The sequence below is a fragment of the Cricetulus griseus genome, chromosome 3 (assembly GCF_003668045.3).
Source record: "Cricetulus griseus strain 17A/GY chromosome 3, alternate assembly CriGri-PICRH-1.0, whole genome shotgun sequence".
NCBI classification, from domain to species: domain Eukaryota; kingdom Metazoa; phylum Chordata; class Mammalia; order Rodentia; family Cricetidae; genus Cricetulus; species Cricetulus griseus.
The window spans coordinates 80,761,164-80,781,456 of NC_048596.1; the positions used below are offsets into that span (position 1 = coordinate 80,761,164).

Consider the following 20,293-nt stretch of genomic DNA (forward strand, 5'->3'; position numbering starts at 1 on the left):
AGTATACTAAAAAGTAGTTCAGAGAGATAAGATTGTCTCTTCAATTCTTGTCTCTCCTATGAAGTTCTCAAAGCAGATTGCTGAGTTGGCTCTGGAAGTTATCTCTCTACATATGACAGAAAGGTACTATATACCAAGGTAAGTGCCAGGAAGTATAGAGGCCAAATCATTAGAAATATATAGGCCTTGCCATTGGTTGTTTACATTGATTGTTGAATCAATCCGGACTTTAAATTACAAGATTCCCATGCCTTAACAAGCAAACTAGAGCCGGACGTTGGTGGCACATGCCTTTAGTCCCAGCACTCAGGAGGCAGAAGCTGGCAGATCTCTGTGGGTTTGAGGCCAGCCTGGTCTACAGAACGAGTTCCAGGACAACCTCCAAAATAATACAGAGAAACCCCATCTCGGAAAAACCAAAACAAACAAAAAAGGCAAATTAGAAAGCAATTTTAAGACTGACAGATGGAAGGATACCATATTTAATCCACAAGAAGCTCTTAAGTCAACATGCAAAAGTAGTTGGCTTCCCAACAGAACAGGTAGCAGATATACACAACTCACCGAAGAAAATCTGGCTGAGTAAGTTGGATGCCAGTCTAAGTGGTACTCAGGAAAATAGCAATTAAACATGAAAACTGTTCCTTAATGTAGCAACTTGGCAAAGATTTGAGATAAATTATGCTAGTAAATAGTAAAATCTTTCTGTAGTTAAAAGTATCAATATGCATTAATACAGTAACTTTTTCATACCGGTCAAGTATATATGTGCAAGAATGTAACCTGCAGCTTCAGAGTCAACAAAGTAGTGTTCTAGAAATTATGAGTTATGATACTACAATGTTATGCAGCTATTGAAAAAATCTGAATGATAACAAAAAATCTAATATTGTAAAATATTGGCAGTCATTACTTCTGGGTGGTTAGATATAACCTTAATATTTCAAACTTTTACTGACTTCCCATATATTTTCAGAGGTTCAAGGAAATAGAAACAAATGTGGCTTAGTGTTCTGAGCATTCAACCCCAATATAGGCACAAGTTTAAAACCCAAACCAAGAGTTCTGTAAAAACCTTCAGTTCCCTTTTCCCTTGGGGTTGACTTTTCCCTAAGACTGCTCCTCAGGCAGCTGCCTTGGCAGCTCAGCATTGGCTGCCTAGAGGGTGTGGGAGGAACAATGCACAAACACACTTATGAATGGAATGTGTGTTTTGCAAGAGGCCAAGTTGGCAGCTTTGGTTTCCAAAAGGTGGGAGCATCAGCTGGAAGAACACAGTGTGCAAGAAAGTCTCGGAGGCTTGAAAGCTAGGTCCATTTCTGCAGTTTGGGCCCAGGGAGAATCCTTTGTCTATGCTGAAGGAAATAGCCTTGCCCAATTCAGAGAGCCTCAATATCTTCTTGTAACACTTTGCATAGGCCCCTAATGCTTGTCACTTACTGAGCACTATTCATGCTGGACTTTTGCTAATTTAATCTTCCTAACAACACAGTCTCAGGAAAAATGGTTCACAGTCTACTATTCTTGACATTTTCCATAAGCAAGTCTCATAATTCTTAGAAGTAGGTATTTCCTCATCTTATACAGCTGTGAAAACAGACTCAGAATGATCCAAAACCCAGCAACACAGCTGAAGTTCTAACCCAGGCCTGTGCATGTCCACTAGAGGCACTGTCTTTCAGGACAGGAGCCTTAAAAAGATAGGTATCAGTTGAACCCCACTGCTTTAGAGCTCAGCTAGAAAGGAAGCTCAAGTTGGCAGAACACAAGTTTGCTCCTGGCAGAGGGACTTTCATGAAGCAGTGTGTTAATCTAAAATCAAACCCTGGTTCCACTTATGGTCCAGTCTTACAGAAGCTTCATTTAAGGGTTAAACTGTGCCCTAAGTGCCCAACCCTAAATTTTCAGAATTATTTCTTAGCTAACTACAACAGTAATGATGCTGGACTTTTTTTTTTTTTTTTTTTTCTCAAGACAGGGTTTCTCTGTAGCTTTGGAGCCTATCCTGGCACTCAGTCTGGAGACCAGGATGGCCTCGAACTCAGAGATCTGCCTGCCTCTGCCTCCCGAGTGCTGGGATTAAAGGCATACAGCACCAATGCCCAGCGATGCTGGACTTTTTATCTATTTTTTTGAAAGAGGGTCTCATTACAGCTACAGCCTTGGGTGGCCTGGAAGTCACTATGTAGACTGACCAGGCTTTCAAACTCTTATGTACCTGGCTCTGCCTCCAGAGTGGGTGTAACACCAAGCCTGCCTGGTTTGTTTGTTGTTGTTGCTGTTGTTTTTTTTAAAAAACAGATCCTTACATAAAAGCATTTTGTAAAACATGATTTGCCAGTCCTACTAGTCAGAAATACTGTTAACATTTTGGCACACAGCATTCCCAGGCTTAGTTCCAGTCCCATGTATAGCTTTGTACATTTCCCCTACACAACAGGAATCAAAACGATAATAGTAGCCAGGCAGTGGTGGCGCATGCCTTTAATCCCAGAACTCGGGAGGCAGAGGCAGGTGGATCTCTGTGAGTTCGAGGCCAGCCTGTGGTCTACAAAGCTGCACAGAGAAACCCTGTCTCTGAAAAACAAAACAAAAAAAAACTATAATACTGTTTCATAACCTTACAGACACATGCATGCACATGCATGACTCTCAACTCAAGTTCATTTATCTTCAGTGATAATTCTTAGAGCCAGGTGCGGTGGCAAATGGCTTTGATACGGAAGACAGAGGCAGGTGGATCTCAAGTTTGGGGACAGTATAGTCTACACAGTGTTCAGGACAGCTAGGACTACATAGTGAGGCCCTGTCTCAAAAAGCCAAATAATAATTTCATGAGATACTAGTATCTCTGCCTGGACTGGACTAACAGTATTTAACTTAAGTTGAGCAATCCAGTACTTTTAAAAAGCTGGGATTAGAAGAGGTGCATGTACACAGCACACTTCTTTGTAATAACACCATGGCAACTACTTTGCACATTTTTGTACAAGCATCTTACTATTTTCAATTCTTATGGTGTAGCTGTAGGATCTGAGTATTAGAAGCAAGGTTTTAGGTGTGACTGACAGATTAGTTCACTTTGTCTGGAGCATTTCATATTTACCAGATTTGCAATTGTAAACCTGTGTCCCATCTTTCCAACAGTGTTACTAGTTAGTCACCTTAAAACTTAGCATTGTTTCTCTGAGTTTTGAAGTTTCCATTTTCCAAGTGGTGCCCCGGTGTGATGGGGCCACCTGCTGGCGAAGGGTGATGCTGCAGCTGTATCCCAAGAAGGAGGGATTCCCAAACATGGAAGTATGTTTTAACTATCATCTTTGTTCTTGCCAGATGTTTAGTTCAGTGTATCAACTGCCACTTTGACTTTATAACAGATGCCAAAGAGTAAACAGGTTAGCCAGTTACTTACAGAAATTTGATGCACTGGCTGGATTTTCTTCTCTTGGTCTTTGCAGTATATGCCATTTAATAATGGTAGTGCTACAGCAACCAGTACCTGTGTAAATAAACTCCAACACAAAACACTCACCCCCCTCCCATGTCTTAAGAGGAGGAAATGTTTTGAGTTTTAGGCATTTATTGAAATTTTGAACATGACAATATACTTTAGCTGGTATCCTAACTTTTTACCAAAGCTGTCTGCTAGATGGAAAGGTTTGTCATCCTCTCGCAGGGGCTGTAGCTTAGCCACATTCTCTATATGTAAAGTGGCACTTGGAAAGTATGGGGAGACTTACACTCCCAGGCCTGGGGTGTCATTTTCCTCTTCTTTTATTTTCATCAGTCCTAGGCCTGGGTGTGATCCAAAAGTGCTGCAATAAAAAATGAAAACATGCTTTTATCTATAGGACTAAATGAATGGCTATATGCTCCTAGGATAGAGGAGTAGGTGTATACAACACACCAAGAGGCAGATTCATGGAAAGCTACCTGCTGGAGTGGGCTTAGTGAAGAAGCCTACTTCATACCCTAGCTTTGCTGCTAAAGAGATACATTTTAAATGCCTCATTTTTTTTTTCTTTCAACCACAAAACTCTAAAATATTTAAGTTACTATGCCACTAAGGCTTAAAGAAGCATAGCAATAACCAGCATTCACTGAACACTTATTACAAATCAAGTACGGACAGTTTTAGACACCTGTCTCTAATCTTGAATAACAGCTCAGTGATACAAGTATTCAATCCATTTCAAAGCAAAGAGACTGATACATAACTTGTTTAAGTCTTACTGGCAGGTTTCAGTAATGAAAATCTGTCTTCAGAGTCCTTAGAAACTGGGGTTAGTCTTTTCATTTTCCTTAAAGACTTTGTTAGTGCCATCTGAAAAACTTTATAATATTACTTATTTAATGATGCATGCCATTAGAACAGTGCTTACAACTGAGGAGTCATCTGATACCTACCTGTTCACTGCCACCTTTTGTGAATATTCATGGGACTGGATTTAGAGAGCTAAAGGAGCTCTTTGATACAAGGAAGGCAGAAAATGAGCAAAACACAAACTGCTAACCTGTTGTCTAGCAAGTATTAGCCTTTTACGATTCAAAGCATGAGTAGTTGCACTTACTAGTTGTGTGACCTTGGTAAATTGCTTAAACAGAGGCATTACATTTGTGCTTAATAAGGATTCTAGTAATTCTGACCCAAAGTATGTAGCACAATACTTGCTGTGGGTATGTCTGACATTCCCATATGCTAAGGGAGTCTAGTGAGTCTCCTGGATCCTTGCCCACCTGCACCATACCAGACCTCTGGACCTAGAATAGATAAAACATCTTGTGCACTGGCTCAGTCTGCTGAGTCCCAGGACTCTTGCCTGTTTATGCCATCCCCAACCTCATTACCTAGTCATCCCACATCCTGGCCAAGTCCTGTGAGTATCCTGAACCCTCACCTGCCTGCCATGTTCCTAATCCTAAAACCCTGCTTTAGTCACACAACTTTTACCCTGGCTTAGCCTGGAGAGTATCCAAGATGCTGGCTTACCCAGCGAACCCAGCTTGCACAATAGCCATCCATCCCATCTAGCTGTATTTCTTGAATTGGAATCACCTGTTTGTCCAATCAACACTGAGTATCTGAAGGACTGACTACCAATTCTTGATACCTGATCTGAAAGCAACCAAGCTTGGGCAATAACAAAACCAAAACAAAAGTTCTAATCAACAGAGGCAGCCTAGAATCAGACATACAACCAATACAGTCTACATGATCCACATTGCAAAACACAAATACGAAATGCCAAGACATTATGTCCCCTTCACAATTCACCAGCCCTATAGAAATATTCTCTAATAAAAACTACCTAGATGATGAATCCCAGTATACAATTTAAAAGAACAATCATAAACACCATCAATGAATCCAAAAGTTTAAAGAAGACTACTGTAAACAACTCACTGAACTTAGGAGAATAAGAATAAATCCAAGAATGAATAAATCCATAGCTGAATGAAATGACAAGACAGTTCAAGATCTGAAAACTGAATTTAGTAAAGAGGTAGACATAATGAGATCTGTCAATAACCCAATTAGAAAACCTGGGAAAGCCTTAACAGAATATTTGGACAGAATATTTGGACTTGAAGATAAAGTAGAGGAATTAGGGATGGAGAGTGAGTTTAGGCAGTTACAAGCACTCACTGCTCTTGCAGAGGAACCAAGTTCAGTTTTGGTTTCCAGTACTCATATCAGGTAGCTTATAACTCCAGCTCCAATGGATCTTCTGCCCTCTTTTGAGCTCTAATGCACTCAAACTCTTGTATATACACATAAAAATAAGAATTGGAACACACTAGCAAAGAATATGAAAAATTAACAAAACACATGAAAGGCATATAAAAAACAGTGGGACACCATGAAAAGACAATAATCTAGTCATGTGTGGTGTCCATATGCCTTTAATCCCAGCAGCCAGGGATTTTTTTTTTTTTTTTTTTTTTTTTTTGGTCTCAAAAGAAAAAGAAAAAAGAAAAAAAAAAAAAAGCAGCCAATTTATAGGCACAGACGGACAGGAATGTCAAGTCAATGGCACAGGCCAGATTCTCATCAACAAGATCATACAAGAAAATTCCCCCAAATTAAAGAGATATTAAACATTTGTAGCACAGCATCTCCTAGAATATCAAAATCTTAAGATATTTTTTAATTTTTGACATAGGATTTTATGTCTACAGTGTCCCAAACTCCTTATGTAGCTTAGGCTGGCCTTGAATTCCTTATTCTTGTGACTCCACCTTCCAAGTGCTGAGATTAAGAAACAACACAGTTTGAGCTGGCAAGATGGCTCGAAGGGTAAAGGCGCTTGGCAGTGAGCCTGCTGATCTAAGCACATGTATGTATAACCATACACACAAGATAAGTGAATAAATATAACAAAGAAAAACTTAGAGTAGTTCTGTAAGTTTCTAACTATTCCAAAAAGGCTCTTCATATACCCACCCCAAACCCCACACATTACACTATATGTTTTAGGATTTAACATTAATTTTTCTTTAAATAAAGTATTTATCATACTTTATGTTTTGGAAAATCCCTCAAAAGAGAATTTTGTTTTCGTTTTGAACTCATAATCCTGCTTCAGTCTTCCAAATGCTGGGATTATAGGTGTGTACCACCTTTCCAGCTTAGACCTACGAGGTGTAAGTAGCTTGGCCACTTGTTAAAGATTTATATAATAGGGGCTAGAACCAGACCCACATAGCCTATTTCAGTATTTGCTAAGGTTAAAATTAGAATTGAGGGATAGAATTGCTGTCCCTCAAAAGCAGAAACGGCAAGGGGGGGGGGGGAAGAAAAGGGAAAACATACTTCTGATATGTAAGGAGGGTAGGCCCAGTGTTAGGACATCTTATCCTTCTGTTGTCACATTAGGTAGCTCTTCTTACCTCATGTAAGAGAGGACCTAAACCTCTGATTTTAAGGTGGGATTAGCATACAAGTAAAATAGGAATGTAATGTCTACCTTTTAGAACTGTGATAAGAACTCATGGAAATCCTCATTATGTGCCTGAACATCACTTAAGGCCTTTCCTTAAGAACAGCTGAATTCCAGGGGTCAGAATCCCAAGGACAACACATCAAGTCTTACTTTTTGGTTCCTGGTAGCAGGATGAGGCAGAGGGTGCCCGGGCTCAGGCTGTGGTAGAGCCTTTCAATCCTTTGGTTACAGCGCCAAGCTACTATCTTTGCATGGTTCTCCTTCAGAGTCTAGGACCAAAGTGATATGTCAACATTTATCCACCTGTTCACCTTTAGAAGAGTTAAAGCACTTTCTTGGGTTCTAACACCACAGGAAGCTCTTGAGGAAAAAAAATCGCCTGAAACTGCAGTCGTCTACACACCTCAAGTAACTTAGAACCTTTGTGGCAGAGGAAAGCTGCTGTTGATCCTTCAAGTGTATCTTCCAAAAGGGCCCTAAGCTAGGGAGCCATATTACTGATGAGGTTCCCTGCCTGTCTTTGCCATTAAGGGTATCTGTGACCTTGGATGAATCACTGACCAGCTCTAATCTCTACCCCTCATCTGCTAAGTATGAGACTACAGCAAGTTTCTCAAGCTTTAAGCAGCCTTCTATCTCAACTCTTATACATGTGACTTCTTTATAAAGGCATTGCCTTTAAAATGAGTCAACCTCTGCCTTAGTCTTGCCCAATCTCAGGTCTGATGTTGTTTTATAGTTTAATGTAAGTCCTAAACTACAGAAGTGGGAACAACAAACGTCTACCTATGACAGCCAAAATTTACCTTGTATATGTTTCATACTTTGGGAAGCCCTGAACCAGTTCACTTAAGAGTTACCCAGCTCTCCAGTCTCCCACCCTGGTCCCTCAAAGCTCCTTACAGAACCCCCTTGAAGAATAAGAATGGGATTTTGGGCAAAAGTATTTGAAATCCGAGAGAACATATATGGCCAGGGCAGGAAAAACAAACCAACAAAAAGCCTGAAGGATGTAGTACCAATGACCAAAGTCTTTCCTGACTGTGTTCCAGAAACAGAAGGCCAGAGTCCAGAGCCAGAAACCCCAGCAGGTACCTTCCCCACTCACCAAGACACACTCATTACCTGGAAGACATGCTTCTCCAAGAGAGGTGGTACTATTTGAAGTCCTGAAGGTGTTGCCGGTTCAGGATGTATGTCCTTAAGCCATGCCTGGAGGTGCCTGGGGGTTAGGGCATGTCTGCCTTTCAACTTCCAGTCCTTGCCTTTGAAAATTTCAAGAGCTACTTGGGCATTGTCACGAGTTTTGAACTCTGAAAGTAGGAATAATCCCAACATTTGTTATTGAGGACCAAGAAAGCAGACCAACAGATAAACTAAGGCCTGGCTAAAGTATGGGAATAGGGTAAAATTAGGAGCTCCACCCTGGTCTACTCTAGGAGAGCTTGTTTGGTGAGTCCCTTCTTTGACCTCATGTTACTACTACCTCCAATTTCCTACAAAGCTACATTTAATGGTGTAAACTTACTCAAGAAACAGTAGTTTTTTTGCTTTCTGCTTTTAACATCTTTAGGCAGGATCACAGCTTCTAGGCCAGGAAAGAGGCTGGACTGATCCAGTAGGTGTTCTTTAAAAGTTTCACCTAATCCAGCAACATATATAATTCCTTGGTTCTCAGAATCTTGCTCTAGCTCATGCACAAGGATGTCACACTCAAGGGTGAATTCTGTCACAGGCCTGTGCACCTAACCAAGGAAAGATGATATATTAGTGGCACAAAGTCACCATTTTAACTAATTCTCTGTCATGCTATATATCAGTAAGTCAATATGCAGCTTCTTAATCTATAAGGAGGCCAATAACTGCTTCTCAGAACTGATTGTAGATTTAATCAATAAATACATAAAAATACACATTTTCATATAAATCTATATTCTCCAGTTCCCTGCCTGCTGCCTCCATTGAAATCTTGTTTACTTGTACAAAAAGAACTTCACAATACCACTATCTCACCCCCTTGAAAGCTAAAGGAATGGGAAGACTCAGAATAGCCACTCAGAACAACTATCCAAGGATAAGGATACTTAATAAGGAATCAATGAAGACCCTAGTCTAGTCCAGACTAGATTTTTATAAAACTGAAAATTACTGAGTCTTGACTAAAGGTATTTATTACAATGTCTCATGCCTGGGCGTCTCCAGGATGTCCCTACATATGGGGGCTGCTTTCAGCTTTGGCCACCTTACCCTGATGTAGGAATCTTCTACCAAAATGCCATTCATGGTCTCTATAGCCAGCTGAGCAGCTTCCAGGACTTCATACTGTATACAGAAGTGAGGCTGCAGAAAGACCAAGTTACCATCGTTACTTTCCAATTCAAACTGCTAGAGGGAGGGACTGATGAGAAAGGGACCCAAACCACAATGTCCCAGGCTAGACAGGCAGTGGATTGTATTTGTCAGTCAACTTTAAGTAAAATCACCAAAGTTCAGGAATTGATTTTAAGACAGTAACTTTCACTTTTTCATTTAAAATCCAAGACCATTGTGATGGTAATACAAGGAAAACTAACAAATTCATCACTACCTAACTTGCTCTTCATGTTTATTAAAGGCACTAAGGCCATTCATGTATGTCAGAAGCAGGCATTCCCAGATGTCCAGTTAGCTTGATTTTTAGACAGTTTTCCAGTGCACTTGGGAAGCTAAGTTCTTCCACTGGCTAGGACACATCTTAGATACAAAGTAGCTAAATCACTGTAATCACCTGAGCCATGTATCATCATAGAGAAAAGCCCTTCTATAGAAAAGTTTTATGACATTGTTTTGGGCAATATTTTGAAAATGACCCAAAGGCAAGTAACAAAGGAAAAAACAGAGACAAACTAGTTTCCTCACAATTAAAAGCCATTAAGACTACCGAATTATAAAAGGCAGTCTACAAAATAGGAAAAAGTCCTACAAGCCACATACCTATTAAAAGGCTGAAACTTAAAAATTACAGGGAGTTTCAGTTTGGAATGATGCAAAGTTATAGAGAAGCATGATCATGATGACTGTATAATATCTGTACTTAATGTGAACAGGGTTAGAAAATTCAATGTTAGGTGTATGATACAAAAACAAAAACCAACAACAACAAAAAGCCATCAGGAAGACATAAGTGGTTACAGTCTTGCAAACAACTTCCTAATACCAAGTCTATTCTCAGAGATAATATCTAATTTTTTACCTATAGAAACAAAAAAGAGTAACTTTGGAAGTCCTTATGTTTTTACTTCATGTTCATGTTATTACTGTACCAGGTTATGAGTTGCCTCAGTTCCACATTCTAAAGGTAGAAAAAAAAAGTACTGACATTTTCTCCTACTCCTTCCTTCAGCTGATTTAGTCCTCCCTCTGGAGGCCTCCATCATTACTAATCCTTCATTCTAGGAGAAACAGTCTCACTCCTGGCTGACCTGGAACTAGATCAGAGTGGCCTTGACTGAGCAGTAGTTGTGCTGCCTCTTCCTCCATGTGTCATCATGCCCAGCATCTATAGATATTATCATGATGTTTCTAGTTGTAATTTTTGTCATATCTTCTTTCATGCTTATGCTATTGCTTTAGATGTCAACTTTAGCCATTTATCTATGTATGATATAATGATGGTATAACCATAAAGATGGAGATTTATTAAGTCCTTTGAATTACATGAATTCTAAGATTATATGTATTTAAATAATTAAAAATATTTTTCCTTTTATTGAAATAGTTTTAAAATCATTAAAGTCATTAAGAGTATTTTTATAAATAAAAATCCAATATACAAATTTACTTCACTAGACTAGAGAATTAAAAAAGAAAAGCAGGCCAGCAGAACTTCTTACATTGCTCAATGCCCCTTACAATACACTAAATAAATTTCTCTTCAAAAACAGAAAATGAAAATTAAAGCGGAGTATAATGCATGGTGGCATACACATGTAATGCCAGCTACTCAAGAGCTGAGTTAGGAAGATGGCATATCTTAGAAACAACACAGGCTACACAATGAGATCCTCTCTAAAATTAAAATAAAAAGGGTTCGAAATGTAGTTCAATGGTAGAGTACTTGTCTAACATGCCTAAGGCTCTAAGTTTAATTCCTAGACACACACACACACACACACACACACACACACACACACACACACACACACACACCCCACACACACACACCCCTCTCACCTTCAAAACAATTTATAAATCTATAATCCTTAATTGTATCCTAGCTATTAGCCTAGTCTGTAGTTAAAACCTATACAAGTTCTTCAAGACCAACCTAGTCTACAAATTGAGTTCCAGGGCAGCCAGGGCTACACAGAGAAATCCTGTTTACAAAGCAAAACAAAACAAAACAAACACCTATATAACTTCTAAGATAGGGAAGTTACAGTTCTGTAATTTCAGTGTGTCTGTGTTTGTGTGTATGTCATGATTGGCATGTAGAAATCAGTGGACACCTTGTAAAAACTGGTTCTCTTCTCCACCAATGTTAGTCCCAGAAATTAAATTTAGATCAAATTTGGTAGCAAGTGCCTTTATCTGCTGAACCATTTTGCCAGGTAGTTTTACTACTTTTTTTTTTAAGAGTATCATTTTCTTTATTTTTCAAATGTATTATTTTTAGTTATGTGTATGTATGTTTGTGTGTGGGTATGTGCATATGCTCACAGAGGCCAGAGAGGTCTGACTCCCCTGGGGCTAGTTGTGAGCTGCCTGATGTGAACTCAGGTCCTCCAGAGGAGCAGTATATGCTCTTAACCACTGTGCCATTCCTCCAGCCCACCCTCCATCATCCCCCATCCAACTATTCTTTTTTAAAGCGTATTTTTATCACTTAAAGGTGAGGTTAGCACAAAGGCTACATTTAACTAGTAGAGATTTTGTTATTTTTGTTTTTTGAGACAGGGTCTCTCTCTATGTAACCGTGGCTGCCCTGGAACTCTCTATGGAGACCACACTGGTCTCAAACTCAGAGAGATCCTTCTGCCTCTGCTTCCTGGAGTTCTGAGATTAAAGGTGTACTATGACACATGTCTTCAGCAGACATATTTTTGTCTGGCCTACATGGTATATTTGTCTTTAAGCAAAACAAAATAAAAATTGTAAGTACACAAAAACATAAGTTCTGGAAAAAATGATTATACACGGGTCAGCTACTGCCCCCTTCAGACAGAGCTGGAGAAAATCAAGCCCATTTCATTAATCTGTTAGCTGCACAGTTCCCATAATCATCTAATTTTTCTAAGAAATAAAGTAAAAAAATCTTAATTTCCTCATCTTACCATATAAGTTTCAAGAACAAGAGTTATTGATTCGACTGGGCCCAAGCTGTTAAACATCTTCTTCACAGCCTCAATGTTACAATTTTTGATAAATGGCCCAGCATAGACAGTTGACATCTCTGTCCATTTCGTCTTCATCTGTAGGAAAAACAAAAGTATGAAGAGGTGGATGTGAAAATTAACTGAAACCATAAAGCAAAGCATGGCTTACCTTTTCAAATGTCTAAAGTCCAGAGTTGATACAGGGCTGAAGAGATGGCTCAATGCCTGAGAGTACTTGTTGCTCTTGCAGAAGAGCTGGGTTTGATTCCCAACACCCACAGTAGTGGCCTACAACTATCCATAACTCCAGCTTCAGGGAACCCTCTTCTGACCTCCAAGGGTACCAAACCAAGCATGTATGTGGCACACACAAATACTTGCAGAGAAAATATTTGACCATAAAATATAAAATGAATAAATCTTTAAAAAAACATCATAGAGGTAACAAGAATCTGTATTCAAGCCAGACATGGTGGTGCATGCCTTTAATCCCAGGACTCTGAGAGGCAGAGGCAGAGGCAGAGGCAGAGGCAGAGGCAGGAGTATCTCTGTGATTTTGAGGCTAGCCTGGTATCCAGAGAGTTCCAGGACTAGATAAAGACCCTGTTTCAAAAAACAAAATAACAAAATAAAACAAAGAGTTTGTATTCAAGGATGTCCACTGCAACATTATTTATAATAGGAAAAAATTAAAAACACAAATGCTCTCAATAATAGGCATACCACACAGTGGATACCTTGCATATCCTTAAAAATAAGAAAAATAAACTATATACTGACACAGAAGATACATTTTAAATTAAATAAAAAACATAGTTGCAACAAGGGGCTGAGGCAATGGCTCCAACCAGAGTTCAGATCCCTAGCACCCACATGAAAACATGAGTGCAAGTGGCACATGTCTCTGGTCCCAGAACTGACAGTAGAGACAAGATGACCAAATCAGTGAGCTCCAGATTCAACGAGATATCCTGTCTCAAAAAATAGGCTAAAAAAACCATAAGATATTTAATGATGGCCTCTGACCTTGTCATTGCCTATGCATGCATGGGCATATGCACACACACACCCACACACCTGAACACATATACACATACACTAAACACATCATAAAATAAAGTTGTAAAACCATATACTCAGACTTATTCCTATTTTTCTAAAACATGTTTTTCAAATGTTAACATGTACTGAAATAATTTGGAGAAATGGGTGTGACTTTAATCAAGAGTGCATTACTTTCCTAATGAAGAGACATTTTAAGTTATCCAACAGTTCAGCACAACACATCTACTTACTCTTTTCTTCATCTCTTCAGCAAGGATAGGTGAAAAGGGCTTAAAAGAGAACTGCACGATGTTGAAGGGAAACAAAGGGACTTCCACTCTAGCTTGCTCAAGCACCTGAAGAGAACAGATAGCACAGGCAGAATGAGTTAGAACCCTGTACTCACTCAACTCCATCCAGGAGCCACAATAATATAAACAGTTGCCTTCTACTTATACCCCAAAGTAGTACACAGCTGACTTCCAGGTCTAGAGAAAAATGGTAACAGTATACACTCTCCTGGAAAAGCTACTAAATCACTACTTCTTTGCCTTTAGGCTAAGACCCAGCACAGTATTTGTCCTTTTTAGTTGAATATACTATGTCCCCTGTCCAAGAATAACATGCAATGAATTTCTGAAGCAGGGAGATAGAAGGGGAGCTTGTTATATCCACTTCATACATCAACCTGGTACTGTAGAACTCAGGAACAATACACGTAGGAATGTAAGACTTTCTTTCTAAAAGCAGCTTGCAACAGGGCCTGGAGGCACAGGCTTATAATCCCAACTACACAGAAGCTGAGGGTAGCAAATTTAAGACCAGGCTATGGGTCGAATTCAAGGGCAACTTAGTGAGAACCCTGTTTCAAAATAAAAAGGGCTGGGAATATAGCATAGTGGAACAGCTCTTACCATACACAAGAACTTGGGTTTGACCCTCTAATATCACATAAAAGCCATAAAGGTAATACATAACACACATAACCCATACTTTAAATATTAGTAGGAGAGCGGTTACCACACTCAAATCATCCGTGCAAAATAAATTCCAACAGAGGCCCTCATTGTTACACATTGCTGCAAGTCAGTAAATAAAATAAAAAAGGAGGCTTAAGAGAGTCATTGGTAGTGGGGGTATGTAGTGGGGAGGAAAATCAATGTGCCTGAAAGAATTAAATGAAGTATAAGCAGAAGTGCCCCTAGAAAGAAGTCCAACTAAATGCAAATAACAAGCCTGGCAGCCAGAAAGCAGCATGAAATGCATAGAAAAAAGGTGGTGCCCTTTGTAGATGTGGCAAAGATGAAAATAAAAAGGTAAATTAAAACTGCCGCAGAGGAAGATGGCAAATGCCAACTTTTCTTAACAATATTATAAATACCTCTCTTCTCCCTAAAACCATAAAATTAGTCTCAAACAAACCCCCAGCTCTTGGGAGGTAAGACATGCCAGTGAAGGGGAAATGGCACTGCAATATTTTGTGTGCCCATCTCTCTCCCTCTGAATTAACAGGAGCTTAATGGGAGCATAACTTCCCTACTCCAGAGTGTTTCTCTTGCAATGCAGAGTGGACTGTGTGCCCAATACTCCGGAAAACCTGGGAGGTGTCTGAGAAGCTGTTTCTTCTCATCTGATTTTAAGAGCTGACAGGACTAGAGGACTGTAGGGGAACACTCTAACCATGCCTTCAAGGGTGTGGTCAGGGTGACATGAGGAAGGGTTAAGAATGACGGGCATGCACATGGTAGCCCCTTCTTCCCTTTCATCATCACCTTGCTCTACTAACCTTGGACCCTGCCAGCTGGCTAGGTTGCTCTGAGTAAGGCATCTCCCTAATAAATCCCCTAATATCTTTACCCGACTCCATATTGGTAATTCACCCTTTATTTGGTGTCGAAACTGGGTGTGCCCCGTTCGGGAATACATATGGGGACAGCCTGCCCATTCAAGCAGCAAGCCAGTACCTTGCCTGGCCGGGAGAGTCGTCCTTTCCCACAGGCGCTGCTGCTGCCCCCTGTCCAACCAAGCACATCTGCCCATGCCACTTCAGCCTGCCCATGCCACTTCAGCCCGCCCGTGCAAACTGCCAAACCACAATACCAGCAGCCGCCACGATAGAGCATGGTTCCTGCCCAGTACTTTTCGTAGGTTTTCTCACAAACCCTGCTCCCAAAAGCCCACCCCTCTTCCACCCGATCCTAACTTGGTCCCCAGAGCTCCTACTGTTTTTCAGATTCAACTAACTGAACACCTGTGCCACCTGCTGGTCAAAACCAGTTACTGCAACTGGAGTAGAAGCCACCAGATAAATCATGGCAGAATATTTATCATTTGCTTCAATTGGTAATATCTTTGCTTCTTATGTGAATTCAATGTTAGAGGAGGTACCTGATTTGCCAATTAGTATCTGATTTGCCAATTACCTGCCTATTTGCCGTATTAGCAGCCTGCATTATGATAGAACTGATCTCTCTAGCCAGAAGCCTCAGAAACAGGGACAGAGACAATTTCACCACTTGCTTACAGTAAATAAAAGCCAGTCAACAAAATTTGGTATCTCAGTTCCAAGAGGTGAAACGTTTACGTAAAGAGGTAAAGGATACTCAGTCTGGCCATGCCACACTGTTAAAGAAGGTGGAACAGATCCATGGAAAAATAGATACTAAGCATTGTTCTATGTCCGATACACTAGATACAATCTTGTCTGTTACCCAGGACGAGGTACATCAGATTTATGGTAAAATAAACACAAAGATATGCTCCATGTCCAAGGTTTCATGTCTAAGAACCATGAGAAACTGAAGCATATATAGAAATAAGAATATGCTTTGTGTCTGAGGCTTTAGATGCAAAGGTAGCAGATAACCAGAACAAGACTGACGACTTGGCTAAGACCATTCGCTCTATTTCTGATGTATCTATCTACTGTGACAGGTCACAAGCTCGAGTCTAGGATTGGTTATCTGGAAGGCAATTTGCATGCCATTCAGATGCTATCTAAGGAGGAGCATATTAAAGGTTTAGAAGCACATGAAGAGAAAGAAATAGGGAAAATTAAGAATTCTATGACATGTTTGTAATCTCACATGATTCAGAAAATTGAAGCTATTCATGAGACTATGGTAGCTAGGCTAAAAGTTCAGTGGGATGACTCGGAAGCAGAATCACTCCAATCCGATCCACCTACTCCACTCAAACATCAGGAAAACTAGATACAATCTAAGATACAAAAAACTAAGGTTACTACGTGTACAGCACTGATGTTCCCAGAAACCATGATAGAAAAACCACCCTCTAAAAAGCATCCTCTTGGGCAGATGGCGTATCAATGGCAGCCCATACAGTTAAAAGATCTCAAGAGTATTAAGGAATCAGTTGTCTCATATGGTCTCCATAGTCTGTACATAAAGCAATTATTACATTTGTGGGCAACTTTTAACAGGGTGACACCCACAGACTGGGAAAGCCTAGTAGCAGCTGTACTTGAAAATTTGTCCCAGATACAATGGAGGGCTCAGTGGAGGGAGGAAGGAAAGACCTCAAGCTTCAAGGCATAAGGAACGGTTATGAAGCTCCACAAGATAAGATCCTGGATGAGGGTATTTATGCTAACCCACAGATTCAGGCTGAATATGATGACCATATATTGTCCTTGTGCAAGACAGACGCCTTAAATGCCTGGGACAAGGTTCCTGAGCCAGGAGAAAGAGTGAAGACTTATACCAAGATAGAACAGGGACCAACAGAACAGTTCCCTGGCTTTTTACAAAGACTACCTAGGGAGTAGAATTGCAGGTAACAGATCTAGAAACAAGAAAATATATACACTATAGCTTATGAAAATACAAACCCAATATGCAAAAGAATACTTTTGCCTTTAAAGCTCAGACCAGTGCCACTGGAAGAATGGGTTTTGCATACAGATAACCTCGACTATAATGTACAAGATACAGGAGCTTGTGTAGGAGAGGCAATTTGAAAGGTTTATAAAGGCAACAGGAGATTAAAGGTTCTAAAGGTAATGACTCAGAGGCTAGAGAGGAGAAGCACCTTGAGGTCAACATAGGTACCAAGAAGCCAGATGCTATCACTACTATGAACCAGGAACTTGGGTATAAAGAGCCTTCCCCTGGGGGCCAAGAAGGTACCAGGAACCTAGATGTTTCATCTGTGGCAGAATAGGACATAGTCAGAGAAATTGTAGGCAAGGGAATTCTAACAATGTCTCATATGGAAGGCCTCCACCTTCTGGATTGTGTAAAAGATGTGGTAAGGGCAGACACTTGACCAATGAATGAAGATCGACCAAAGATATACAAGGAAACCCATTATGGTCAGGAAACTCCATGGGGGGGACCTCAAGAAGGCCCCCACATCTAGGAAGATCTGGTCATTCCTAGTTGCTGTGGGGGAAAATCTCTCACAGGAGGAATAGATAATATATTGCCTATTGTAAAAAATGTGCTACTCTGGATGGTAGTTTGGCTAATGATGAGAAATCAAACATGATTGGAGGAGACGAGAAACCCATATTTTGGCAAACTTCTATTAATGATAAGAGACCTTACTTAAAAGTAAGAATTAATAATAAAGTTTTTACCAGGATCTTGGACACTGGTGATGATGTGACTATTATTACCCAAAAGTCCTAGCCTCAGAGATGGCCACTTAGAGAGGTGAATGTACAATTTTTAGAAATTGGAACTTTATCTAGATTTTGGCAGAGTGTTAATTGGTTGGTCTGCATTGGACTGGAAGGACAGAAAGGAAGGCTGAAACCATATGTCAAAGACATAGCTATACATCTCTGGAGTCATGATCTTTTATAGCAATGGAATACCCAGATTAACATTCCTCCAGTATCAGATGCAAAGTAGGTATAATCTTTAGATGGTAGACAAAATTTAGTAAGGCACTATGGAAAACAGTTGCCAACCATCCAAGCTGTACAGAAACTAAGTACAAATGATAGACCCTCAGAGGAGCCTAAGGCCCTACCATTAAAGTGGCTTACAGATGAACCTGTCTGGGTAGGACAATGGCCTATGACCTCTGAGAAACTAGAGGCTTTAGTTCAGGAACAGCTAGATGCTGGAGATATAGAAGAATCTACCAGCCCTTGGAATTCTCCTGTATTTGTTATTAAAAAGAAGTCAGATAAATGGAGAATGCTCACAGACCTGAGAGCCATCAATAAAGTGATTAAGCCTATGGGCTCTCTGAAGCCTGGTATGCCTTTGCATTCCTTGATACCTAAAGGATGGCCTATCATAGTCATTGATCTCAAAGATTGTTTCTTCACTATACTGTTACAAGAAAATGGTAAGAAAAAATTTGCGTTTACTGTACCAACTCTTAATAATTCACAGCCAGTTAAGAGATTCCAGTACAAGGTTTTGCCACAAGGAATGCTAAATAGTCCTACCTTGTGCCAGCACTTTGTACAACAACTTTTGGAAATAATTCATAAGAAATTTCCACAATACCTTCTTAACCATTACATGGATGATATTTTATTATCACATTGTAATAAAGAAACATTAGAACGGATGTTTGAAACAGTGAAGGAAGTTCTGCATCACTGGGGATTACAAACTGCCCCAGAAAAGATGCAAAGAGGAGATTCTATTATTTAGGTTATAAGATAGACTTATGAAGAATCAGGCCTCAAAAAGTACAAATTAGAAGAGATCATTATCATACCCTTAATAGTCTTCAGAAACTACTAGGGGAAATTTCATTTCTCAACTACAGACAATAATTGGTGTGGAAGGACATGATTTAAAGCATTTAAAAATGGCCCTTAAAGGGGACAAGGACTTAAACAGTCCATGAATATTATCCACTGAAGCAGAAAAAGAATTATAATGGGTAGAAAGCAGAATACTGGATGCATATGTAGATCATGTAGACCCTAATTTAGACTGTTCTGGTCATCTTACCATCCAGAGAATACCCTTCTGGGATTCTGATGCAGTGAGAAGATATATTGGAATGGATATTTCTGCCACATAAACAGAATAAAAACCTAAAGACAAATATAGAAAAGATTTCTGATTTGATTCTAAAAGGCAAATTAAGACTCCACCAACTAACTGGAAAAGATCCAGCAGAAATTACAGTACCTTTGACTAATGAAGAAATTTCCTCCTTATGAAGGACAATGAATATTGGCAGACAGCTCTTACTTTTTGGGAAAAATCAGCAACAAATTAAATTAATTAATTGACAGAATTAAATTCATAAAAGACAATCTGGATCCTTCCACGCACTGTAAGATGAACTCCTATTTCTAGAGTTCTTAATTTCTACACTGATGCCAACAAATCAGGTAAGGCAGGTTATAAAGCAGGAGAGGTAAGTAAAGTAGTTCAAAGTCTGTATACAGAAGGCAGAATTATATGCAATTCTTATGATACTTATGGATTTTACAGAGCCTCTTAATATAGTTATGGATTCTCAATATACAGAGAGAGTCGTGTTACACATTGAGACTGCAGAGATTTGTTCCTGATAATACAGAATTAACTTCACTGTTTATACAATTACAGGACACAATAAAAAAGAGAACTAATCCTTTATATATGACAAATATCAGATACCATATGGGTTTGCTAGGCCCACTAGCACAAGGCAATTTATTAATAGGAAATGTGCTAGAAGCCTCAGAATTTCATAAAAAAAACACCATGTAAATTGCAAAGGTTTGACAAATGACTTCTCCATCACTTGGCAACAAGCCAACGAGATAGTGAGAAACTGTCCTACCTGTTCTTTTTATAATCAAGCTCCATTGCCAGCAGGCTATAACCCTAAAGGCATTCAGAGAAATGAGGTTTGGCAGATGGATGTCTTTCAGTTTGCAGAATTTGGAAATCTAAAATATGTGCATCATAATATAGACACATTTTCAATGTTTCAATGGGCTACTGCTCATAGTTCTGAAAAGGC

At 39.6% G+C, this 20,293-nt stretch overlaps 1 protein-coding gene across 7 annotated transcripts in view; it reads right to left on the reverse strand.

Moving 5' to 3' along the window:
- Positions 1–3,562: 3,562 nt before the first annotated feature.
- The window catches only part of Rexo5 (RNA exonuclease 5), a 69,230-nt gene continuing 52,499 nt past the window's right edge, over positions 3,563–20,293 (reverse strand). For 5 of the 7 annotated variants that reach the window (XM_027410187.2, XM_027410190.2, XM_027410188.2 and 2 more), the window contains 7 exons: positions 13,594–13,698; positions 12,257–12,394; positions 9,192–9,284; positions 8,473–8,689; positions 8,070–8,257; positions 7,095–7,213; positions 3,563–3,815 (listed from right to left, as the gene is read on the reverse strand). In XM_027410187.2, coding sequence (XP_027265988.1) covers positions 3,737–3,815; positions 7,095–7,213; positions 8,070–8,257; positions 8,473–8,689; positions 9,192–9,284; positions 12,257–12,394; positions 13,594–13,698 — 939 coding nt within the window. In that variant the 3' untranslated portion in view covers positions 3,563–3,736. The remainder of the gene's footprint in view (positions 3,816–7,094; positions 7,214–8,069; positions 8,258–8,472; positions 8,690–9,191; positions 9,285–12,256; positions 12,395–13,593; positions 13,699–20,293) is intronic. The other 2 variants (XM_027410191.2, XM_027410189.2) reach the window with 1 other exon arrangement.